The sequence below is a fragment of the Phoca vitulina genome, unplaced genomic scaffold, assembly GCF_004348235.1.
Source record: "Phoca vitulina isolate PV1807 unplaced genomic scaffold, GSC_HSeal_1.0 scaffold68, whole genome shotgun sequence".
In the NCBI taxonomy this organism is placed as follows: Eukaryota; Metazoa; Chordata; class Mammalia; order Carnivora; family Phocidae; genus Phoca; species Phoca vitulina.
In genome coordinates, this window is record NW_022589771.1 from 618,401 (window position 1) to 639,857 (window position 21,457).

A 21,457-nucleotide genomic window follows, 5' to 3' on the forward strand; every position below is an offset into this window, starting at 1 on the left:
CTCGGTCATCATCACCAACGGCAGGTGACGTCGCGCAGGGCTGCCCGCAGGGAGAAGCCATAGGCCAGGCCTCGGGCTCCTGTTCTCCAGAGCGCAGCCGAGTTACGAGGGGCGAGCTGTATATGCACGGTTTAAATTAATTTATACAGAGACGACTATTTTAATAGAACGCCGCGGCCGCCTTCTAGATTTTTACGTAGATCCCACCAACGCCGGTGCAGGGGACTGCGGCGCGGCCCGAGGCTGGGGGGCGGGGGGCGGGGGGGAGAGAAAGGCCCTCCAGACCTTTGTTCTCCAAGAGCCGGGTTCCGAAGGGGCAGAGCTGAGCGCCCCCCGCGTCCCACGTGTGACCTCAAACTACCCCGTCTCGGGGGCCGACTTGGGTTCCTCACCTTGACATCAGGCTCGCGCGCCTCGCCTTGTCCCCGATGCTCAGTAGCGGTCCCACCGGGGGACTGCAGGAGCTTCCACCCCGGGGAGAGCCCAGCCTGACACAGTCAGACACGCCGGGCCGGGCCGCGGCGCACCTGGCAGGAGGAGGCCTCCTGACTTCAGGGCGCCCTAGAGGCTTAAGGCAGGTGTGATGATTGAAGCCCCACCATCGACAACTCTGACTTGACAAGTCATTCACGAGTCTCATTAAAAGTTGTTGTCGTTTTAATTTAAGCCTTTTTTCAGTACAAACATCCGCAAGCCGAGACCAAGGGAGGGAATGAACATGGGTGTGCCTCAAAAGCACTTTCATGAGCTTTTACTTCCTCCTAACCCCTGTGAACTCCTGATAGCACCAAGAATAGCACCTTCCGAATATATGGGATAGGCATGAAATGCAGAAATACAGAGAGCCAGATGTTTTCTGAGAATGACATGTGGATGATGATGAGGTGCCCAAGGCGACTGGCTACCCCTATCGGGTTTGATTCGGAGGCAACATCCCTCCGGCCCACACAGACCTGTAATTCCCTAGGCTCGTGTTTGCTACAAGTAATGCTAATAAAGTTAGTTAAATTGCATGTGCAATATGGAAAATTGTCAATGGACTGCGCCCTCGTGGAAGAAAACTCGCTAGAGGGATGGTATAAAAATGGTGTATACATTTTCTTCAGCATTTCCTGCATTTTATGCATAGCAAGAAAACCCCATGAACATGTCCTGTATGTGACAGGTGAACAGAAATCCTTTTATAAAGCACCAGCAGTGTTTTAAAAATAAACTTCCATTCATTTTTGTCTTTTATATTTTTGCTTCAAGATTTCACCATTTAAAAATCCTACCATGGCTCTGAAATGGACTGATGCATAACCACCGTGTTTCAATTTGCTCCACACTCTAACACTCCCTCATTGCCCTGTTTCAAAAATGGTTTTCTTTTAGGAAACTCTGCGCCTTTCTGAGTGGAAAGATTTTTCACAAATGTCTTCAATTCGTCATTCTGGAATCAAGGCGCACCTATATATGATTGTTTGCAAAGTGTGAAGTGATCGCTTGCCAACCTAGTGTCACACTGAGGGTCTGCCTCATTCTTAGCAGGGCATCATCAGTAGCCTTCTGGTAGGGGGTGACATTTGCAAATTTAGGAACACGTGTGTTGCAGCAAAGGGACTGAGTCCTAAGAATCGAACGCATACACCTCTATACTGCACTTAGCTATACCTCATTAGCAGCTCTTTGTGCACACAGAAAGTAAGCCTGGGGTATTATTTTTTTATGCTTACAAGTCTCGTCATTAAACCAGGATTCCTGAAAGGTGCGGGTTTGATGAGCGGGCGGTATCATCTGACATTTTTCAATAAAGTACCACAAAATGCGTTTGTGTCTACCTTGTTATTAATCATCGGGTCTGTGTTCATTAGTAAATACAAACCACGAAGGCTTTCCAGCAGTTTAAGATCAAAAGTTACTGTGAAAAAATAAGACCATTATAGGTTTGCAAATGATAACGTAAATAGTCTTAAAATGAAACTTGAAAAATGAAATGTGTACTAGGGAAAACTTGTCTAAACAAACATCGGGGTTTTCATAGCCTAGAACATGAAGGAAGATTCCTATGCAAGCCGGCTTCCAGGCGGCCGGCAGCTCAGTGCAAAGTTAACAGGAGTTACCATGGCAACCTAATATTGTTACCTCCATCTTTAAAAGTCTGCACATTTAAGCTGGGGCTATCATTTCTTGACTTCTGTGAGGCTCCGGCAGGGAAGAGGAAGCATTTTAATAAATATGACTCTCTTTCACAAAAAAGAAAGAAAAGAAAGAAAGAAAGGAAGAAAGAAAGAAAAAAGAAAAGAAAGAAAATTGTAGTGGGTCCTAACACGTTGACAAAAATGCCAGATCAAAAGGATTTGAGAAATAAACCCAGTTCAAGACTGGCCGGGGCCCTCCAAGGGGCCTCCCAGGGAAAGGAATTCCTTTATGTTCATGGAAGCCCTTTCTAGAAAAGCCATTCCATTCATACCTTTGTAGAGAAGGGAACAGGGTGTGAAGAAGGCTGTTCTGAGGAAATCTGCAAGAGCTGGGTATTTTGCACCCCTCAGCCCCCACCCCTTTGTCCTTTTTAAAGTCCTATGGCCAAGCCTTCCCCCTTGGACCCTAAGGGCGGGAGAGGTTTATACAGTCAATAAATCCTATACAAAGTCTACCCGAAGTTGTAATTTTGTTGTAACTGTAAGACAGTTAAGGTAGACTGTGGGGGCTGCTACAGATAAAATGGGATAAAAAAAACATTTTCAAATAAATGCCAGAAAACTACAGTAGTTTAAAATCTTAGTGAATTGTAGCCCTTGGGTTATCAAAGAGGCACTATTCAAGCTGTTCCTAACTTAAGTATGATATATAAGGTTAAAATCTTGGGGGAAAAAACTCAAAAGTCAAGCAGTTCTTACAGAAGAGTAAGAACAGCTCTACAAGAACATAATCTGTTCTTACAGTAAGTTTGTTATATTAAATTTATTTTTCAATTTAAAATTTATATTAAATGGTTATATTAAATTTATTTCTCACCTCAGTTAAAAGGGTTTTTTTACTTTGGGTTTTGCTAACTTTCATTCTCTGGAGTAAATAAATTTCTCTTTTGTATGACACATAATACATTTGTCAAAAACAAATCAAAAACAACAAAAAAAGCACCCGACTTCTCAATACTTAGAAATACATACGTATTCCTTACTATGTAAAACTATTTATTTTGTAAAAATGTTTAAATATGAATAAAGATACTGTAACCAAGAGTAGTTGCCTATTTTTAAAAATAAAACTTATGGTCAAAATAACAACGAGCACAAACTCTACAGAAAATCTTAAAGTTTATTTTGGTAGACTTGCTTCTTATAGGCATTGGTTTAAAGTAATCACTTTTCTGAGACGAGTCTTCGGAAAGGTACAAATGCGGAGGCTTACACTTTTTAAAATTTCAGCTGTGCATAGTCATAACCCAGGAATAAGGATTCTCCGTGTTCTGCCTGGTAAGAGCAAACAGATCTTCCAGAATGCAAGCCAAAAATGTCTCCCTGCTGCATTCTGAAGCCCCTGGATGAGGCTGGCTTCTTTCCTGGTTCCCAGGCTCGAGGGCAGGGGCAACTACATAGGCCACCCCCACGGGTGTATGTGCGGGGCCCGGGGACTGGCGGCTGCATGCTCCCCCCACCTTGGCCTGCACGCCCCGCCCCCCATCGGCCCACTTGTTCCCACTTCGGGCAAAGTCTGCAGGGGTGAACCCCACCTACTATTTTGGACCAGACACAAAATCCTTCAACTTTGCCCAGGGTCAAGGGGCACTGCTTTGGCAGGGGCCACGGGAAGGCCTTCTGGAAAATAAAAGGTGTTCGAGGGAAAACTTCCTTATGCACATTCAGGGGGCGCTTTCCCACGGCTTCCCCTGAAATCTGCAGCCAGCCAGGAAGGGAGGAGGTCTTGCCTTTTTTTTTTTTTTTTTTTTTTTCTACATAACCAGGTAGATGCTCCAGGACCAGCCTCTAAACTCGCGAGCAAATCCAGTGCCCTGGAAGCACATGCCAATCCTGAGTTCAGCTGCCACGTTTTTAAAGACTATGAAGAAAATCCAACATTTCTGTTAAGACTTTAAAGCTCCTTGAGATCAGAGATGGCCAGGTGCATGAAGACCCCCAGTCCATGAGGGTGGTGTAGCAAGTAGATGATGTCCCTAACGCGAATAGCTCTAAGGAAGATGTTTTATTCAGCTGTTCTATATGAAGCAGAATTTCAAAAGTCTTTGGTTCATACGAGGCAAGATCGTGTTTACGGAAAATGTAGCATCTGCTTCAAGTCTATTTTGTCTCCCTCAAGACAACTGCGGGGCGGCACAAGTAAGAAACAGTCTTGAAAGCACAGAGACCAAGGGGTATGCCCGGAACATCTCCATCTGCCCTGACACGGCCACACATCATTAGTTTTAATTTACAGAAAGGAAATTAAATGATAACATTTTTTTCCCCAAAGCAGAACTGTCTAGAATGAGACTTCAGCTTAAAACAAAACATAGCATGTTTTTCATTAAAGAACCCCCCAAAGAAATTCAAACAGTAACAATGGCAGCTCTGAGAGATGACTTGCCTTGTATTACAAAGTTTGAGAAATGAAACTTGGAACATTAGCCCGGACATCTTTCCTCTTGATGATATTTTGCAGATGCCCTCTCAAGGGGTGAGTCCATTTGGTGATTTTGGGGTGCTGTGGGCTTTTACTGAAACGTGTCACTCGTTCCAAAAGAAGACTTGGACACTTAGGAGGGAGCAATTTTTTTTTTTTTTTTTTGAGAAAAATGATTCTAATGGAAGCCTTATTTGCAAAAATTACTTCTGAAGTTCTTTTAAAGTTACATTTCCAAAAAACACATATTGGGTTAGTGTACCTAACTAAACATGCTATTTTTTTTCCCCTTCCTATGGGCTGCCTGCGCCTGGCTAAAGGTAGGCAGATTTTATACTGAAAACCACAAGTTTCTGGAATTAGCCTGACTGGGTAAAGCTGGGTAGAGCTCGTGCTAGTATACAATAAGGGGATTCTGTTCAAAGCTGAGGGCTCCATCAAGTTTTCCTTCCACTAATTTCAGTTGGGACTGGCAGGAAGAGAGAAAAGTGGACAAAAAATTGGCCTTTTAAGGCAGAAAAGTAATGTGTGATTCACAAGTTCAGCAGAGATAGGAGTGACATGGAAAAAGCATGGAGTGCATCTGGAAATCGCAAATGCATATCAAAAGGTTTCCTTTCTTTTGTTCTTCCACGGAGACTTTTAGGGCATCAGATCTTGAACATCTTCTTTGAAAGCTTCTCACACACACACACACACACCCCTCCCTCTTAAATGATGGTGTTCGGTATCAGTTGCATTTTGTTTCTTGGCAATTTAGGGAAAGGGGGGCAAAAAATTATGACTTACAGATAAAATGCCACGTACTTCTACATTCTGTGCACCAAACGGTCTTTCAGGAATGCTCCAGATTTCAAAGTGAGCCTACAACAGGCTTAAAGGTTCCAAATCCTCCCTGGTGTGTGGTATGAGTGAGTCCTTGTCTCCAGCTCTTAGGGCCCAATCATCAACCCCCACACGCACACGAGACCTCATCAACGCATTAAGGATCTTGAACTTGGGCCCATCCCTTCAGAGTCTGCAGTATATTCAAAGTTATGAAAAAGAGAGCTCATAAAATTACTGTCGAAGTAAGTAACCGATTTCCTCTACCAGGTCACTGCAACCACACCAGTGAAACCCATCTCAGCAGCTACTCAGGCCCTGTTGTGGGGCCACAAACCACCGGGCCCAGAGGTAACGCTCAGAAGTCTACCATCTGTTCTCTTATTAACAAAAAAATAAAACAACGACCAAGTGCCAACGTATGTTCCTCGAGGCAAACGCCTCCCTGGATGCGCATAAACAGTGTTACCAAACCTCTCCCTCATCGCTGGCCTGGACCTGGAAGCTTTTTTTGATTTGTTTTTTAATAGTCTGGGAGTGAAGGTCTCCACTACTGGGGAAACATCTGAATTATTCCGTTGCTGTTTTCCAAATAAAAACTTTTTTTTTGGGGGGGGGGGGCAATAAACACACATCCAAGCCCAAGAGGGGAGAAGGATTTCACACGTGTGGTGGTGCTTCACCTGAGCTAAATCTTCCGCTTGTCATCCCTCCGCCCCAGAACATTCGCGAACGCCAAGTAAAATGGCAACAGACAGAACAACATTAAGGAATTAAGCAGGTTAATTGGAGGGAGGCCACATTCACCTACAACTCTAAATCCGTCTTCCAGATCCTCGGGCTAGGAAAGGTGGCAGGAATTAACCGGAATGCTCGCTGGGTGGCTCTGCCTGCCCTCCCACTACCCGTTGGCCCCAGGCAGGCCCCAGGCCCGGCTACTGCTGTCTGGGGATGATCAGGTTTCTGAGCATGTCGAAGGAATTGCCGTCGGGATGCACGGTCACCACCTCACCGTCCTCCTCCTGGACCTGAAGGAACCCGGAGTCATCCAGGCCGACTATCCACACCTCTGGCCCCTCGAGGCCTCCCAGGCGGACCCGCTGGCCACTGTATGTGAAGAACAGCAGAGGGTCAGTGGGAAAGGTAATGCAGCGTCTAGAGACAGGTAGCTAAGTACTCACCCCTCCGGCAGAGGGATGGGGGGGGGGCGGCTACGGGAAGGGGGTGGGCGAGATAAAATGCTCCGACTTTCACTGGTCCCGCATGAACTGTTTTGATAACTATTAGAAGAATCAGGGTGATGGGAATTCCAATAGGGAGGGTGGCCTTTCTCCTAATTCCAATCATCTGGATGATGATTTGCCCCACTTCCTCGCCCTCCAGCACTTTTAAGAACCACTGTGCAATTCTAGGGGTTTGGGCTGAGATTGGGGAAAAAGAAGCTGAGTTGGAAAGCCCATTTTCTAAAACGAAGCTGGGTACCATCAACGGCAAGTTAAACTCACTCTAACACTGCTTCTTTTAATGTTTTCCAAATGTACCTGTTGAGTTACATCCTTGTTAAAGTTTTTAAAATATAGGTCAACACCCCCCCCCCCCCCGCCGCCACTCATTTTTATTTGGAAGAATTTAAAACCTACAGAAGAGTTGAAGAAATAGGACAATGACTCCCAGAATCCCCCTTCACTTATATTCACACCAACTGATAACATTTTCCATATTCGCTTCCCCTCTTCATGCACACACACATGCTTTTTTGCTGACATTTAAAAATAAGTTGCAGGCATCATAACACTTTATACTTAAATACTTCAGCATGTCCCTCCTAAGAACAATCTCCCACAAAACCAGAATACCATTATCACCCTCAAGAAATCTAATCTCCATATAATAACATCTAGTATAGAGTTCATGTTTAAATTTCCCCTATAGTCCCATTAATATCGTTTGTGGCAATTTCCTCCCATCCAGGATCTAATTATGAATCACATTTTGCATTTGGTTGTCATGCCTCTTTAATCTCTAACAAATCTCCAATCTTCTTTTTATTTTTTGTGTTTGAAGACATGGACATTTCTGATGCGTTAGACGCCTGCTGGTATTCACCAGAGTGCTTCTCAAGCTCTGGGTGCACGAGGAACCCCTAGAGCACGTGTTAAAACACGAATGATCAGCCAGCCTGAGTTTCTGATTTAGGAGGCCCAGGGTGGAACCTGAGAATGTGCATTTCTAACATGTTCCCAGGTGAGGGTGCTCCCGCGCCCCCTGGGGATCTCACTTTGAAAACTGTTGTTATCTAGAATGTTCTACGATTTAACATGTGTCTGTTTCCTCGAGTTAGGCTCCACTTAAACCAGACACGTGGAAAACTGTCGGGTGAGGTTGTGTCCTTTCCCACAGCATCCCACCAGCAGGCACGGGATGCTGGTTCATCCTGGGATTGCTGATGGTAACTCGCTCAACGTGGTGGACACCAGTTTTCTCCATCAGAAAGGCAAAAAATAATTATCTAGGGGCACCTGAGGGGTACAGTCGGTTAAGCATCCGACTCTTGGTGTCAGCTCAGGTCCTGACGTTGGGGTCGTGGGATCGAGCCCCGCGCTGAGCTCCGTGCTCGGTGTGGAGTCTGCTTGAGACTCTCTCTCCCTCTGTGCCCTCCCCTGCTTGCACACTCTCTCTAAAATACATAAATCTTAAAAAAAAATCACCTAGACCTGTGCTTAGTTTCTTGTTTTAAGATACTGAACTACTCACTTAAAGACACGTTAAAAGAATGAAGACAGGCCAGCACTGACCTGTGTACCCAGTACTTATAATAAAGGGGAAGAACGCCATTGGGCCCTTTGTCCTGAAATGTGTCGATCAGTTTCTCCAGCACGGTCACAGTTCTGGCAATGAGACCGTCGGTTCTTAAGGGCTCCAGCTCTGCCCTGTGCTGTTTATTGTGTTCTGTGATGAGATCATTGATGCAGATGGTAGGGTTACTGTTACTCACGTTAAATCCGCAGCCTGCACAGAAACAGTTGAAAAACATGAGCGGCTCAACCTACTGATGGCATGGCATGCTCCTCCCAAGCACCTGGAAGGAGTTACAGCCTTTATCCCCGACTCCCTGCTTCCTCTCCCTCATTTCAAATTTATCATGTCTGGCCACTTAAAGAATGACTTATCGGGGCGCCTGGGTGGTGCAGTCGGTTGAGCGTCCGACTCTTGGTTTCAGCTCGGGTCGTGATCTCGGGGTCGTGAGATTGAGCCCCTCCGTGTCTGCTTAACATTCTTTCTCCTTCTCCCTATGCCCCGAGCGTTCTGTCTCTCAAATAAATAAATAAATCTTAAATTAAAAAAAAAAATGAATGACTTATGTCTTTGGGACCATCTTCCTTTTCATCATTCCTTTATCATCCTTGTTCGAGGATTATCCTTGTCCACCCCAACCTTGCTGCGGATGGGTTGGGGGGAAAAAACCAGCCAGATTCGATTCAATGAAACAGAAGCTCTGAACGGGGCAAAGCTCCTTGCAGTGGCCTCTGAAACAATACTTCATGTGGTCTCGCCAAGAACTCTAGCTCTGCACTGAGCCCAATATAAAGTACAATCTCTTGTTTCTTTTCCGACTTGAATAACAAAAACACATGCCTGAAAATACAGAATTTCACTCAGGTCTTAAGGAGTAAACTCTGGATTCAGAGATTTCAAACCTTGGTCATGGCATAACCCTATAACACATCTTTTTAATACGTTATCCTTGGAAGTCTTTGGTGCTAGGGTTATGCTGCTGGCAAGGGGCCAACCTGTGTTCAGTGGCTCTTTTATAGGCTCCTAACCCAGGGCTTCAGGAACGGGAGGTACCAGCAGTGGGGTCTGAACAGGCTTGTCTCTGCCGTTACTTAATACCACCAACCCTCTCCCAGAGAGCTAGAGCCTTCGAGAAGCCAAACCTCAGTTTTCAACAGGGCCCTGAATCAACCTCAAAGAGGTCTTCAATAAGAAATGAAATACTGCAAGAACTAAGCAGTGAGACGCTCTTGTTTTCAGTGCCTCCGAGGAAAAAACTTCTCCAAATATTCGCCTCCGATAGAATGATGACATTTACAGTATTCTTTGGTCAATGTTCCGACCCATTCTCAGTGTGAAGGGAAGGATTGATAGGCCTCAGATTTTTTTTTTTTTTAATATACTGGCTATTAAAATACTAAGCAATGTAAATTACATCTGGAAAAAAAAAACCAAGTAACTACAGCAACAGGGACGAATCAGCAGTTGTCCATTTGTTCATTCAACAACACACACAGTATGGAGCGTAAGGCATTCAATTAAGTGCATATGGTGCTGAACAATCTCCCATATATTCAGAAAATTCAAAGTTCTGGGGAAACAGCAGCACTGACTACTGCCAACTCAGGCCATGTCTTTCCAAGGACCAGAGAGCACCCCTGTTGGGGACCCTGACTCTTTCCCCAAAGACACCCCCTCTCCCCCCATCACCTCCTATGGCCTTAAGAACTTAATAAAAGCCATGAATTTTACCTACAGGACCACGTTTCCTTTCCCCCATACTGACAGAAGCCATCCCTGGACCTCCTCGACATCTCTGGGCCCTACTTCGGGATATGTGCATCTAGCCTAGTGAACACATTTAAAAATGAGAAGAGGAGCTTGGAGGCTACGAAGCAGTTCACTCAGAATAATACTGCCCATTGGTGGCAGAGCTGGAAACTTAAGCTTTGCACTTTTGGGCTGGTCCTTCCCACAGACACATCATCACACATTTTCTGCCCATTACTCATTTCTGAACCTTAAGTTCTCCTGGGCCTTAGGGAGAAGCGGATGTTCAGATGAGCAGGAGCCTGAGAACTTCTGAAATGGTTTCTGAATCCGTCTCCTTGCCTGATACGGATGTGCTGAGGGGAAATGGGATTCTGCACCCCACCTTGACCAGCCTGGAGCTTCTTCTGAAGGTCAAAAAACAAAAAAACCCCACATAACTTTTTCATGGCCTGGGAAGGTCCAATTAAGAATGCAGGAGCACCAGGAACCCCATCCTTGCAATTAGCTTTCTTTCCTTATTACAAAATGGCATATTAAATGTTTATTTTCACCATTTCTGATTCAACAAGAAGCCAGTGTGTGGAGAGGTGCAATAAAAAACCTGTTTGATGTGGTACCGATTCGGTGGTTTCCATGGCCAGAGACAGGAACGCTAAACCTCTGCAAGGGGCTTTCAACCAGTCCGGCCTGCTTTGCATACATATTGTGCTCTGTAACTCAAGGCTCAAAGAAAAAGTAATCCCATATGATAATCCACTCTCCTCAAGGTAGCCATGTAAAAACCATTTTTATTTTCGTTTTTATTCATCTAAAAATGTGGAGGAAAGGCTTTCACAACTCACCGATGAGTATATAAAATGTTTCTCCCAAAAGCGTCGAGTTAACCAGAACTCCACCAAGCTTCATGAGGTCACTGTAATAAATATCATTGGGCCACTTCACTCGTAGGTTGATATCCTAAAGGAAAATCTGCACATTAATCAAGCAATCATGGGACACAAAGGGGCCGGGAGAGGTCATTCAGCTAAAAGGAAGATGAGCCAGATACTCTCGAATCTAATAGAACGTGGGATCTCATCCTCGCTTCTTGTTCTGAGGGTTAATCCCTTCTTTGGGACAATCCAGTGGTCAAGGACCACCTTGGGGCCAGGAGAGAGACCTACAGAACGTATCTGGTGTAAATCCTGGATTCTCTCCACACCCCTTCATTATCCCAGGCCGGGCACAGTCGTTTTCTTGTGCTTTGCTTTATTGTGCTTCATGGGCACTGTGTTTCTTACAAATTGAAGGTCGGTGGCAACCCTGAGTTGAGCAAGTCTATCGGTGCCATTTGTCCAATGGTATTTGCTCCCTTTGGGCCTCTGTGTCACATTTTGTTAATTATCACATTTCAAACTTTTCCAGTCTTTGTTATGGTGATCTGTGATCAGTGATTATGACTCGCTGAAGGCTCCAATGATGGTTAGCATTTTTGGGCAATAAAGTATCTTTTAATCAAGGTATGTACATTGTTTTTTTTAGACACCATGCTATTGCACACTTAATAGACCACAGTGTAGTGTAAACATGACTTTTATATGCACCAGGAAACCAAAAACTCCTTTGACTCACTTTATTGTGGTGATCTGGAACCAAGCCTTCAACATCTCCAAGGGGTCCCTGTGTCAATGGCCACCCCCACTGAGTACCTACCGTGTGCGGGTGGGGGGGAGGCAGGGAGACCAAAATACGCTCAGGGTTCTTTTTCCTTAAGGAGCTCATGCTCAAGAGAGAAAGATGCCCCAAATTAACCACTGTCACAAAAGGTGGGTAGAAATGTCTCAAGTAGAATCCTAGAGAGATACAGAGAAGGAACCCGGTTCACTGGATTATCACCGAAGGCCTCAAAGAATTGCTAACAGTCAACTGGTAATAGAAACAGATTTGTTCTGCGGCTCACTGCCTCTCCATCCAGAAGCAAACCTGGGCAGCCCGGCCTGGGGCCCCCGGTCACGGTCACAGTGGAATGGTCCAAGGGTGGACACTGCCTTGAGCTGGTCCTCCCAGACCCCCAACTCTTGCTGTGATTCTTAAGCGGGGACACAGAGACTGGGTGAGACTCAGTGGGTGCTGGAACTGCCCAGCCTCTGGGGCCTGGGGCTGGCAGCCAGGTGGTGCCATGTGTGGGTAGAGGAAGAGAATCTGGAAGAAAGACACTCAGCAGAATAAACCAAAAGATTGCAGCGTAGCAGATGGCCTCTGATCCCACAGGGCTGGCTCTTCCGTCGCTGAGGGCCCGCCCGGCCCCAAGCCCCATCTCAGCACTGGTCTGTGTGTTACTTACACCAAACCCACGTGGTGGTACTAGATTCACCTCTATTTAACAAGGAAGAAACTGAAGCAGAGAGAGATGGCCTGGCTTGCTTGAGGTTACATTCGGAAGCGGCAGAGCTGGGATTCGAACCCGGGGCTTTCTGACACAAGGCCCCTGAGTGCTTAACACTATGCTATGTAGCCTGCTGCTTCCAAGAATTCCCTTCCTTTCCCTCCGACAAAGCCTTCTTTGTATGGTGGCCAGTTAGAATGCGTTTCTGTTCTTCAGAAGCTCGTCTGCCCTAGCATGTAGCGCTCGATGGTGAGGGGAAGAAACGCAGAAGCACCAAAGAACAAAAGCATAAATAAGATGCGGGTGTGCGCCCTGACCTCTAACTGATAGGGAGCTTCATATTTTTTTCTGTTGTAGAACAGGGATCTCAATGGGGGCCGGAGCAAGGAGGCATTCTGCCACCTTGTCCCAGGGGACACTGGGCAATACGGGAGACATTTCTGGTCACTCTCCCAGGTCCCCTTGTTTGTCCTCTCTTGCCCTCCCAGGTCCCCTTGTGCCCAGCACAGTCCCTGCCCAAGCCTGGAAACTACTCCCCCAGCATGTGGGTGGCCGCTTTCCTCTGCACTGGCCTTGCCCCTGGGCTCTTGTTTTACTTCACATTTTCGGACCTAGTTAGTTAATGCTGCAGCTTAGGAAATCGTGTGTTCTCGTGCAGGTAAACAATGACCTCTATTTCAAGACGAAGAGAAAGACTGCATGCTTCTTTTTCACCATCTCAATGATTTATTCAAACAGCTGCGGCGGCAGGCCTCCCAGGTATAAAGCACCAGGTTAGGTCCTTTGGGACCAACATAAAACTAACCGTGCATTCAAGGAGCTGGTTGCTTTATAGGAGATAGTACCGGAGGACAAATAACCCTGCTTCCAAGCGATCCATGGGAGAAACCATGAAAGCGGCTCAGAACTTCAAAATGCCAAAAGGTTAGAGGAGGGAGTTTGTAGCTAGAAGTTTCTGGGAATGGCACTGGAGCTGGGCCTCCCAGGGCAAACAGAACTTACAGGTGCGGGGAGGAGAGCGGAAGCAGGAATGTGGGGGTGGAGGGCTCCAGGCGCCCAGCAGGGACCTCTGAGACAGAAGAAACAGTGGGATGGACAGCAGGCAATGCAACGAGGGTTCTGGAAGGAATAGCGGGCATTCCTGGGACTCCGCCTCTGGTCCAGGGAGACGGGCACGATCTGTGTGCTGACAGGGACATCTGGCCAAGGATGTGAGAAAGGCAAACTCTATGCAACTGGGGCCTATTCCAACCATCCTGGAGCTGTGCTGTGTAGGCCAAATGGCTCTGTTCAAAAGAAACACTAAGGGGAAGGGGGCAACTGGGGGATGGGCATTAAGGAGGGCACGTGATGGAATGAGCACTGGGTGTTGTAGGCAACTGATGAATCACTAAATTCTACCTCTGAAGCTAATAATACACAGTTTGTTCATTAAGTTGAATTTAAGTAAAAAATTTTTAAAAACATTAAGAAAGTAAACCTTTTTTTTTTAAATTTTTTTATGGAGTTGTCTCTGTATCTTTTTTTTTTTAAAGATTTTATTTATTTATTTGTTTGAGAGAGAGAGAGAGAGCGCATGAGAGGGTGTTGGGTCAGAGGGAGAAGCAGACTCCCCTGCTGAGCAGGGAGCCCAATGCGGAACTTGATCCCGGGACTCCAGGATCATGACCCTGAGCTGAAGGCAGTCGCCCAACCAACTGAGCCACCCAGGCGCCCCTAAGAAAGTAAATCTTAAAGGTTCTCATCACAAGGGGAAAAATGTTTTTTGGTGACTCTAGGAGGTGAAGGAGGTTAACTTACTGTGGTAATCAGTTCACAATACATGTATGCCAAGTCCTCATGCTGCACACCTCAAACTTACACAGTGGGGTCCGTCAATTCTATCTCAGTAAAACTAAAAATAAAACAAGAATAAGCCCAACCCCAAGCCAAAGTCACATCACACAGGTGTGACTGAGCTGCACGATTGCAGAAACAGGACAGGAACTTGGGTGGGAGCTCCTTAAGGATAAGGAGGGACACACGGCCATCAGGTGCGGCCCCCCCCGCCCCCCCGCCCCGGCTCCAGGGCAAGCTTCCCACCTCACATCCTGCTGCCCGCGTGCCCGGCACGGCCTCCTGGCTAGCAGGCACTCAGAGAATGCTCGCTCAGTTAACACGCGGGGCTACAAGGTCACAATCAAAGCCAAGAAAAAGCTAAACAGATTAATTTGAATTTTAAATTTTATTTATTTTATTTTTCACTTGTTTCCTACCATTTTTTAATTTCCTTTTTAAAATTTAAATTCAATTAATTAACGTACAGTGTATTATTAGTTTCAGAGGTAGAATTCAGTGATTCATCAGTCTTATATAACACCCTGTGCTCACCACATTGCGTGCCCTCCTTAATGTCTATCACCCAGTTACCCCATCCCACCCTGTCCCATCATTTTATTTTTTTTAAAGAAGATAATAATGCTTTATAAGAGTTTGCATGAAATGATTAATACTATTTTTTTTTTTTTTTTTTTTTTTTAAAGATTTTATTTATTTATTTGACAGGGAGAGACACAGCGAGAGAGGAAACACAAGCAGGGGGAGCGGGAGAGAGAGAAGCAGGCTTCCTGCGGAGCAGGGAGCCTGATGCGGGGCTCGATCCCAGGACGCTGGGATCATGACCTGAGCCAAAGGCAGACGCTTAACGACTGAGCCACCCAGGTGCCCCGATTAATACTATTTTTTGCATGTTTTTCTTAATATTGTTCTTCCTTTTTTTAGAAGGTAATAATGTTTTATAATAGTTTGCATGAAATTGATTAATACTATTTTTTGCATGTTTTTCTTAGCATTGTTCTTTTTTTAAAAATTTAAATTCAATTTAGTTAACATATAGTAGATTCTTAGTTTCAGGAGTAGAATTTAGTGATTCATCGGTTGCATATAACACCCAGGGCTTGAGGGTAGCTGGAGGGGGGGGTTGGCAGGGGGATGGGGTAATTGGGTGATGGGCATTAAGGAGGGCATTTGATGTAAATTTTAATTTTTTTTAAAAGGCAGACACTTAACTGGCTGAGCCACCCAGGCATCCTGATGTAAATTTTAAATTATTTTCCTAAGACTAACGAACCTGCCGCTAGGGCTAAAAATATTTCCCCCCACGACAGAACTTTATCTTCTCAACTGCCCTCCATGAGGCAAAATGTCTAGTTCAGGGGCTGCAAGCTGACCTGCGAAGATGTGTGACAGTCAGATGAGCCCAGGCCCTTGGGATACAGAGCGCAAGGATGCTGAACGCTGGTCATAAACGTCACCTTTCAGTGTGCGTGCCAGGGACTTGATGTGATGTGGGAAACACATACCCCAGTCCTACACACGGTGACCACGAGGACACGACCACATTGGAGGGGAGGACTGCTTCCCTGTTAAACACGAGGACAGGCCCCTTTGAAAGTCATGATCTTAGCCTCTCACTTCATGAATTAATACTATAATTGTGTTCGGCCTGACAGAAGAAATGTAGGTGGGAGGGAGGCCGGGGAGGAACCCATGGAATTCGTCCAGGAAAACTGCATTAATCACCCTCTTGTCTCCCTACTAACTGACACGGAAGCATCCGATGGTAATGATGAAGCAGCCACCTCTGTCCCCACAGTGGGGAGCAGACACCCCAAACGAACCTGCACGCTGAACCTGGGCAGCCACAGACAAGGCTCGTTCTGCTAAGCAGGGACCGTGCTAAGTGAAGATAGGGAATGAGAAGGTTGTTTAGGTCCATACAATAAGCCTTTTCACCAGATAACGCAACAGTGTGGTATGTCAGTCCAGTGTGCTTCAATTAAAGGTAGGGGGGAAAGGAGAAGCTTGAGTAATCTGACAACAGCACAGAAAGGGAATTCTGGGAAATAAACCCATCCCGGCAACCCCGGAGCCACGCTATGAGCTGACAGTGCTTTTAAAACTCCAGGAGCACTCTGCTGCCCAGTTTGCAAAGAGCAGCCTGAAACTCTACACGCAGCAGTCATTCAGATGCATCCACACACCAACCTCAACTGAGATCCGCACCCAGGGTGGGGTTTGTCGGATGGGCAAATCGCACATACCTGGTAGCCAGCGATGGACCTCACCGCCTCCACCACGGCCAGGGACATCAAATGCTGGACGAATGGGATCCTCTGTCCCAGCTGGGATCTCAGTGGGATGGAGATGAGCAGGGTGGACGCAGCGCATCCCATGGGGCTCAGCCAAGCGTTCACTCCCCGCCCTGGAACACAGAGGGCCCCATCAGGAAAGTGGTCACCCTGCCACGTGAACAGTCAGATGCATGCAGCACCCGAAAATGGGCCCAGGACTCAGTTACCCACGTGCAATCAACCTGCACTGATGAAGATGCTTGGAGGTTCTGGGGTTAACTCAAGAACAGAGAAGCATTTTAAAGTCTGGCACTGTGTTGCTGAACAAGTTTCTGATAAGTAGCTGAATGTTCTGCCTCAGTGAGCAGATCATTTATGCTTTGATGATTCAAAGTCCTACAGGGTCTGAACATGACTGTCAGCTTAATTGTCACCATCTGGTAATGCCGGCAAAAACAGAGACAGTGGGGAAACCAGGCCGGGTCTGTCCTGGTCCAGGAGAGGTCCTGGACACCACAGTTTAGAAGTGACCCATATTGTGGTGATGGTCCCACAACCCTGTAATATATTAAAAACCCCAGAATTGTATACTTTAATTGGGGGTACTGTATGGTCTGTGAACTATATCTCACTGTTCTACGGGGGGGAAAAAGGAAGCAGACTTTAAAAAGTAATCCCTGACATTAACTCTCGGGGTTATTTTTCCTAAAATAGAAGTCAAGAAAATAAAATGCTCAAAATGAGAGGTATAATCCAAAAATGAGAGGTATAATCCAAGTTCTTCTATGTTCTTTTTTTTTTTTTAACCACCGAATTGAGCCCCCCAGCTTTGAGTAAAATGAATTTTCTCTTTCAGTTATGTTCAAAAGACGTGTTCAAAGGAAAGAAGTGGAAAACAGTGGATTTCTTATTTCGTTGCTCCTTCTGAGAAAGGCATAAGAGCCTCTGAGAGTGAAAAGCACGTTTGGGTTGGCCTGGCACCGGCGGGGGCCAAGTGCCTCCGGCGGGACCACTGAGCACAGAGTCTGCTTGCGGTTGGACCCCAAGTGGATTCTGGGAGGATGCGGGCTCTCGTTTCTGAGGGTCTGGGGGTCAGCAGGTGGCGGAAGCTCGGATCAGCCCTTGGCTTCTCTGTGGTCACTTTGTGAAGGGGCACTGACCACTGGTCATGGAAATTCCGGTGCGGCTGGGGTGGGGGCTAGCAGACGAAAGGGCTCTCCACGGGACACTCAACAGGGACCCAGAAGGCACGTCCCCGAGAACCTTCGGGCAAATAAATGTCTCTATAACACAGTAACGATTCACACACTGCAATGCCTAGAATGTGTCAGAAAGAATTTACAAGATGTAGGTGACGGAATGTTAAAACCATCCCCAGCGAATGTCCAGTGATTAATAACCATCTCCGCTCGAGAGAAAGCTTTAATTCTACCAAGACTCAGTCTTCTGATCAATTTCCCTCCCTCTTCCTCCATTTTAGGGGGTGTGAAAACAAGCACTCCTAATGGGAGTCTTCTCCGTGATCAGCACACACAACCAATGGGCAACCTGGCCACAAGAGTCACAGATTTTAGAGAACAGAACAACAGAAACGATAACAAAAGATGACTGACCTTTGCCCTGCGTTTGGCGGACTGCGATGGCTATTAACCCCATTTCCTGCGGGATCTCAAACATCAACCTGCAAACGGTGGGAAAGACTGGTCAGCCAGGACAGGGACACGAGAGCAGAGCCTACGGCTCAGACGAAAGGAGGACCTGTTCGCACTCATCTGCGGGGGTGTGTGGAGAAGAAAAAGGGCCATTTCCCGGGTTTCGAGGGATACTGACCCCATTCCCAGCCTCTGTAGTGATAACGAAGGAGAAGAGACAAAGAAAACACCATTGAATCAAAAAAGATTGGGGTTGGGGTGCCCGCCTGAGCTGTTAGTTCATTTAAGACGTTGTTTGATTCCATTTCTTTGGAATATCCTATCAGGACATTCTTTCTTCCCCCTCTGATGTGGTGTCCCTTACTCCGAGTGACAACTAGCAGTTTCTGACATTTGTTTCTACTTACGGTGCGTTTCTGTCCGAACACTAGACCATAATCATAACAGAAGTTTCTGATTATTCAGAAAGCCAATATGGTGGCAATAAAGCCGTTTAAAAGATACACTATCCCCTGAGAACTAATTATGTTTTAACTATAGTAAATAAATCTACACCTTCTGAGAAGTCCGGAGAACCATGGATCATTTTAGGATTGAGTTCTGCTTTTAAAATGGTTTCATTTAAAAGAATGCAAACTTCCCTTTGGGGATAGGCAGAAAAATGCCTTATATCTCCACCAAATGAGTCAACGTTAACCTTTTTATTTTTTTCTTCAGAAAAGGAAAGGGGGTGGAAAACAATCCCTCACACCGAGAATTTCCTCCCAGCTACTTTCTACATATTTTAACTCCGTGTTAGGAAGGCTTTCCTCTGCATTCCCAGAAGTTGCTGACCAGGTACAGAGTGGGCATGGTTCATGGTAGGATTTATTAAACAGAGACAAAATCGGGTTGGTCCACTGTCCGTGCAGCTGCCGGGGGGGGACTCTCTGAGATACTTTTGGGGGAGGGAAGAGGCAGGGGAGGGAGGATGGAGAGATGTTATTTGTAGGACCTTTCCAATTACAGTTTCCAGGGTTCCAGAGCACCCCCGGAGCCGAGGAGAAAGGGCCCTGAACCCCCGCTCTGGTGGTTCTTCAGGTGCTCTCAGGGCAGGGGGTGAGGGGTCTACACAGGGTAAGAGGAGAAACACACTTAAAAGCAGAGAGCAACAACACAGTGCCTCCCTGTGCACGCTGGCCGACAGAGTTGGGCACCAGTACGTGCAGACCGTGGTCACAAGGAGCCCAGAAGACCCCTTCGCTTGCTAAGAGGAGCCTGGCCACGTCAGGAGGGGGCCGGCGGGTCCCACAGTCACAGGGCATTCCCAGCGAGCAGGCCGCCTAGCCCACTTTTCATCGGACAAGAAGCATAGCTCCAGAAGTATTTCTCTTGGACACCATGAATAACCCATTGAGACCGACTGTTCCTATACACTGGTGGGCTCCAAGAATAAAGCGTCCTTTTCTTGGGTTGGACCAGCGGAAAACAGAGAAGGAATCTTTGTCTGTGCCGAGAGGTAACACTGTCTTCTTGGAGCCTCATGCTTTCCAGAAAGTTCCGGCAGCCCGTCACCTGGGCTCCGAAGGCTGTGGGTGGCAGCTAACACACTTTTCTAGGGGAGAGGGCGGGGGATGATTTAGCACGCTGTGAGCAGACTGCAAAAGCCCTTCTCAATGGCAGGCCATCTAGGATGTTCTTTAAATAAACATGTAGACAGTAGACAGTCGTGTCTATAAGCCAGTGATGGTGATGGTGGAATTAGGAGAGGGGGTGGGGGAGGTTTAGAAACCAACACAGACTTCTAGAACAAAGAGAAATGATTAAGGGAACATATGCACTCAACTGCTGGAGGTTTGGCAGCAGTTAACAGGGCATATTGATGAGAAGACGGAGTTTGTGCAGCTGAAGGCCAAGAGGAAATTTCTGCAGGAGGGGACAACGGGGGAGGGAGGTAATGCTCAGTTTGAGACAACTAGAGGCCGTCAGATTTATTTGTGCTATCTGAGATAACTCTGGGGGCCAAACCACACGGCTCATGGTCAACAAAGAGGCATTTATGAACTTCACGAATTTTGCATTTCTGAAAATGAAGTCGCCAGAGTTTGCTTTAGCAAAGGAGACACCATAAATGCCTTTCCATCCTGGGCTGATGATGTTCTCACAGAAGGAAACAGGGGAAAAAAAAGAAGAAATAGGAGGGGGTTACCTAACGATCGGGTCCCTGCTGCTGTGGATTTTCTTTCCTCGTTTGTGAAGGCTGTGGAATGAGAGGTTTCTGTGCCCGGCAGCTCAGCGCGCTCCCTCGAGTTTACCAACAGGGCGTGCGGGGAAAGTGCTCCGTCCTTCTACTCTGCTCCTGCGTCTGAAACATCCAGACCCCAAAGGGTCACTTTGCCAATGTGACCACTTTGGTTCCCGAGGACATCATAGCACCTCGTGGGTGCCCTGCCAACGGGAACGTCCTGAATTTCACCAGGTGGTTGGAGTAAAGCTTTAAGAATTAAGACTAAGCTAGGAGACAGGCCAGTAGGAAGCTGTGTGAAAATTCTGAACGAACAACAATTTAAATTCAGATCCAGTCGATCCACTGGGGGGGGGATTCAAACCTAAGGAAATGGTCGACATTCACCACAGTGCTATAAAAGTAAAAATGTGGGAATCACCTAAGTGTCCAACAGGGGAATGTTGAGTACATTGTGGTAGGTGAAGTCAATGGAATAATTCACGGTCATTAAAAATGATAGTTATCAGGGCGCCTGGGTGGCTCAGTCGTTAAGCGTCTGCCTTCGGCTCAGGTCATGATCTCAGGGTCCTGGGATCCAGTCCCTCATCGGGCTCCCTGCTCAGTGGGGAGTCTGCTTCTCCCTCTCCCCCTCCCCCTGCTTGTGTTCCCTCTCTCGCTGTGTCTCTCTGTCAAATAAATAAATCTTTTTAAAAAAACGTTATCAAGAGTATGTGGGAAGAAATGCTTGCAACACTCTGCTAAATAAAAAGAGCCGTAAAAAAACTACATATACTTTTATTCCAACAATGTAAAATTCATAGAAAAGGGAGGGAGATTTACTTAGGCTTTATTTATTATTTATTAGGCCTTACTAGGATGATTTTTTCTTTGTTTTAAAATTTCTTAAAGATGATTGGTTACCCTTAAAAATTATTCTGAAAAATTCTGACCAAAAATAAGCATGGTTTTTATGTTTAGATTTAACATTAGTAATTAATTCTTCAAAAATATTTCAAGAAAAGAACTAAAAGCTCTGCTTTAAAATTAAGTAGGACAATAAGAGTTATCTACAGCACCCATTTTATTATGAACAAAAGCTTATTTGATAGTATTAAGGAGTAGAAATTCTTAAAACCAGTCTGTTCAT

At 46.2% G+C, this 21,457-nt stretch overlaps 1 protein-coding gene across 3 annotated transcripts in view; it reads right to left on the minus strand.

Moving 5' to 3' along the window:
• Nucleotides 1–3,243: 3,243 nt before the first annotated feature.
• Nucleotides 3,244–21,457, minus strand: part of HLCS (holocarboxylase synthetase) — a 221,246-nt gene continuing 203,032 nt past the window's right edge. For all 3 annotated transcript variants that reach the window (XM_032392696.1, XM_032392695.1, XM_032392693.1), the window contains exons 7-11: nt 18,066–18,133; nt 16,423–16,583; nt 10,818–10,932; nt 8,223–8,436; nt 3,244–6,534 (exon numbers count right to left, since the gene is read on the minus strand). In XM_032392696.1, coding sequence (XP_032248587.1) covers nt 6,363–6,534; nt 8,223–8,436; nt 10,818–10,932; nt 16,423–16,583; nt 18,066–18,133 — 730 coding nt within the window. In that variant the 3' untranslated portion in view covers nt 3,244–6,362. The remainder of the gene's footprint in view (nt 6,535–8,222; nt 8,437–10,817; nt 10,933–16,422; nt 16,584–18,065; nt 18,134–21,457) is intronic.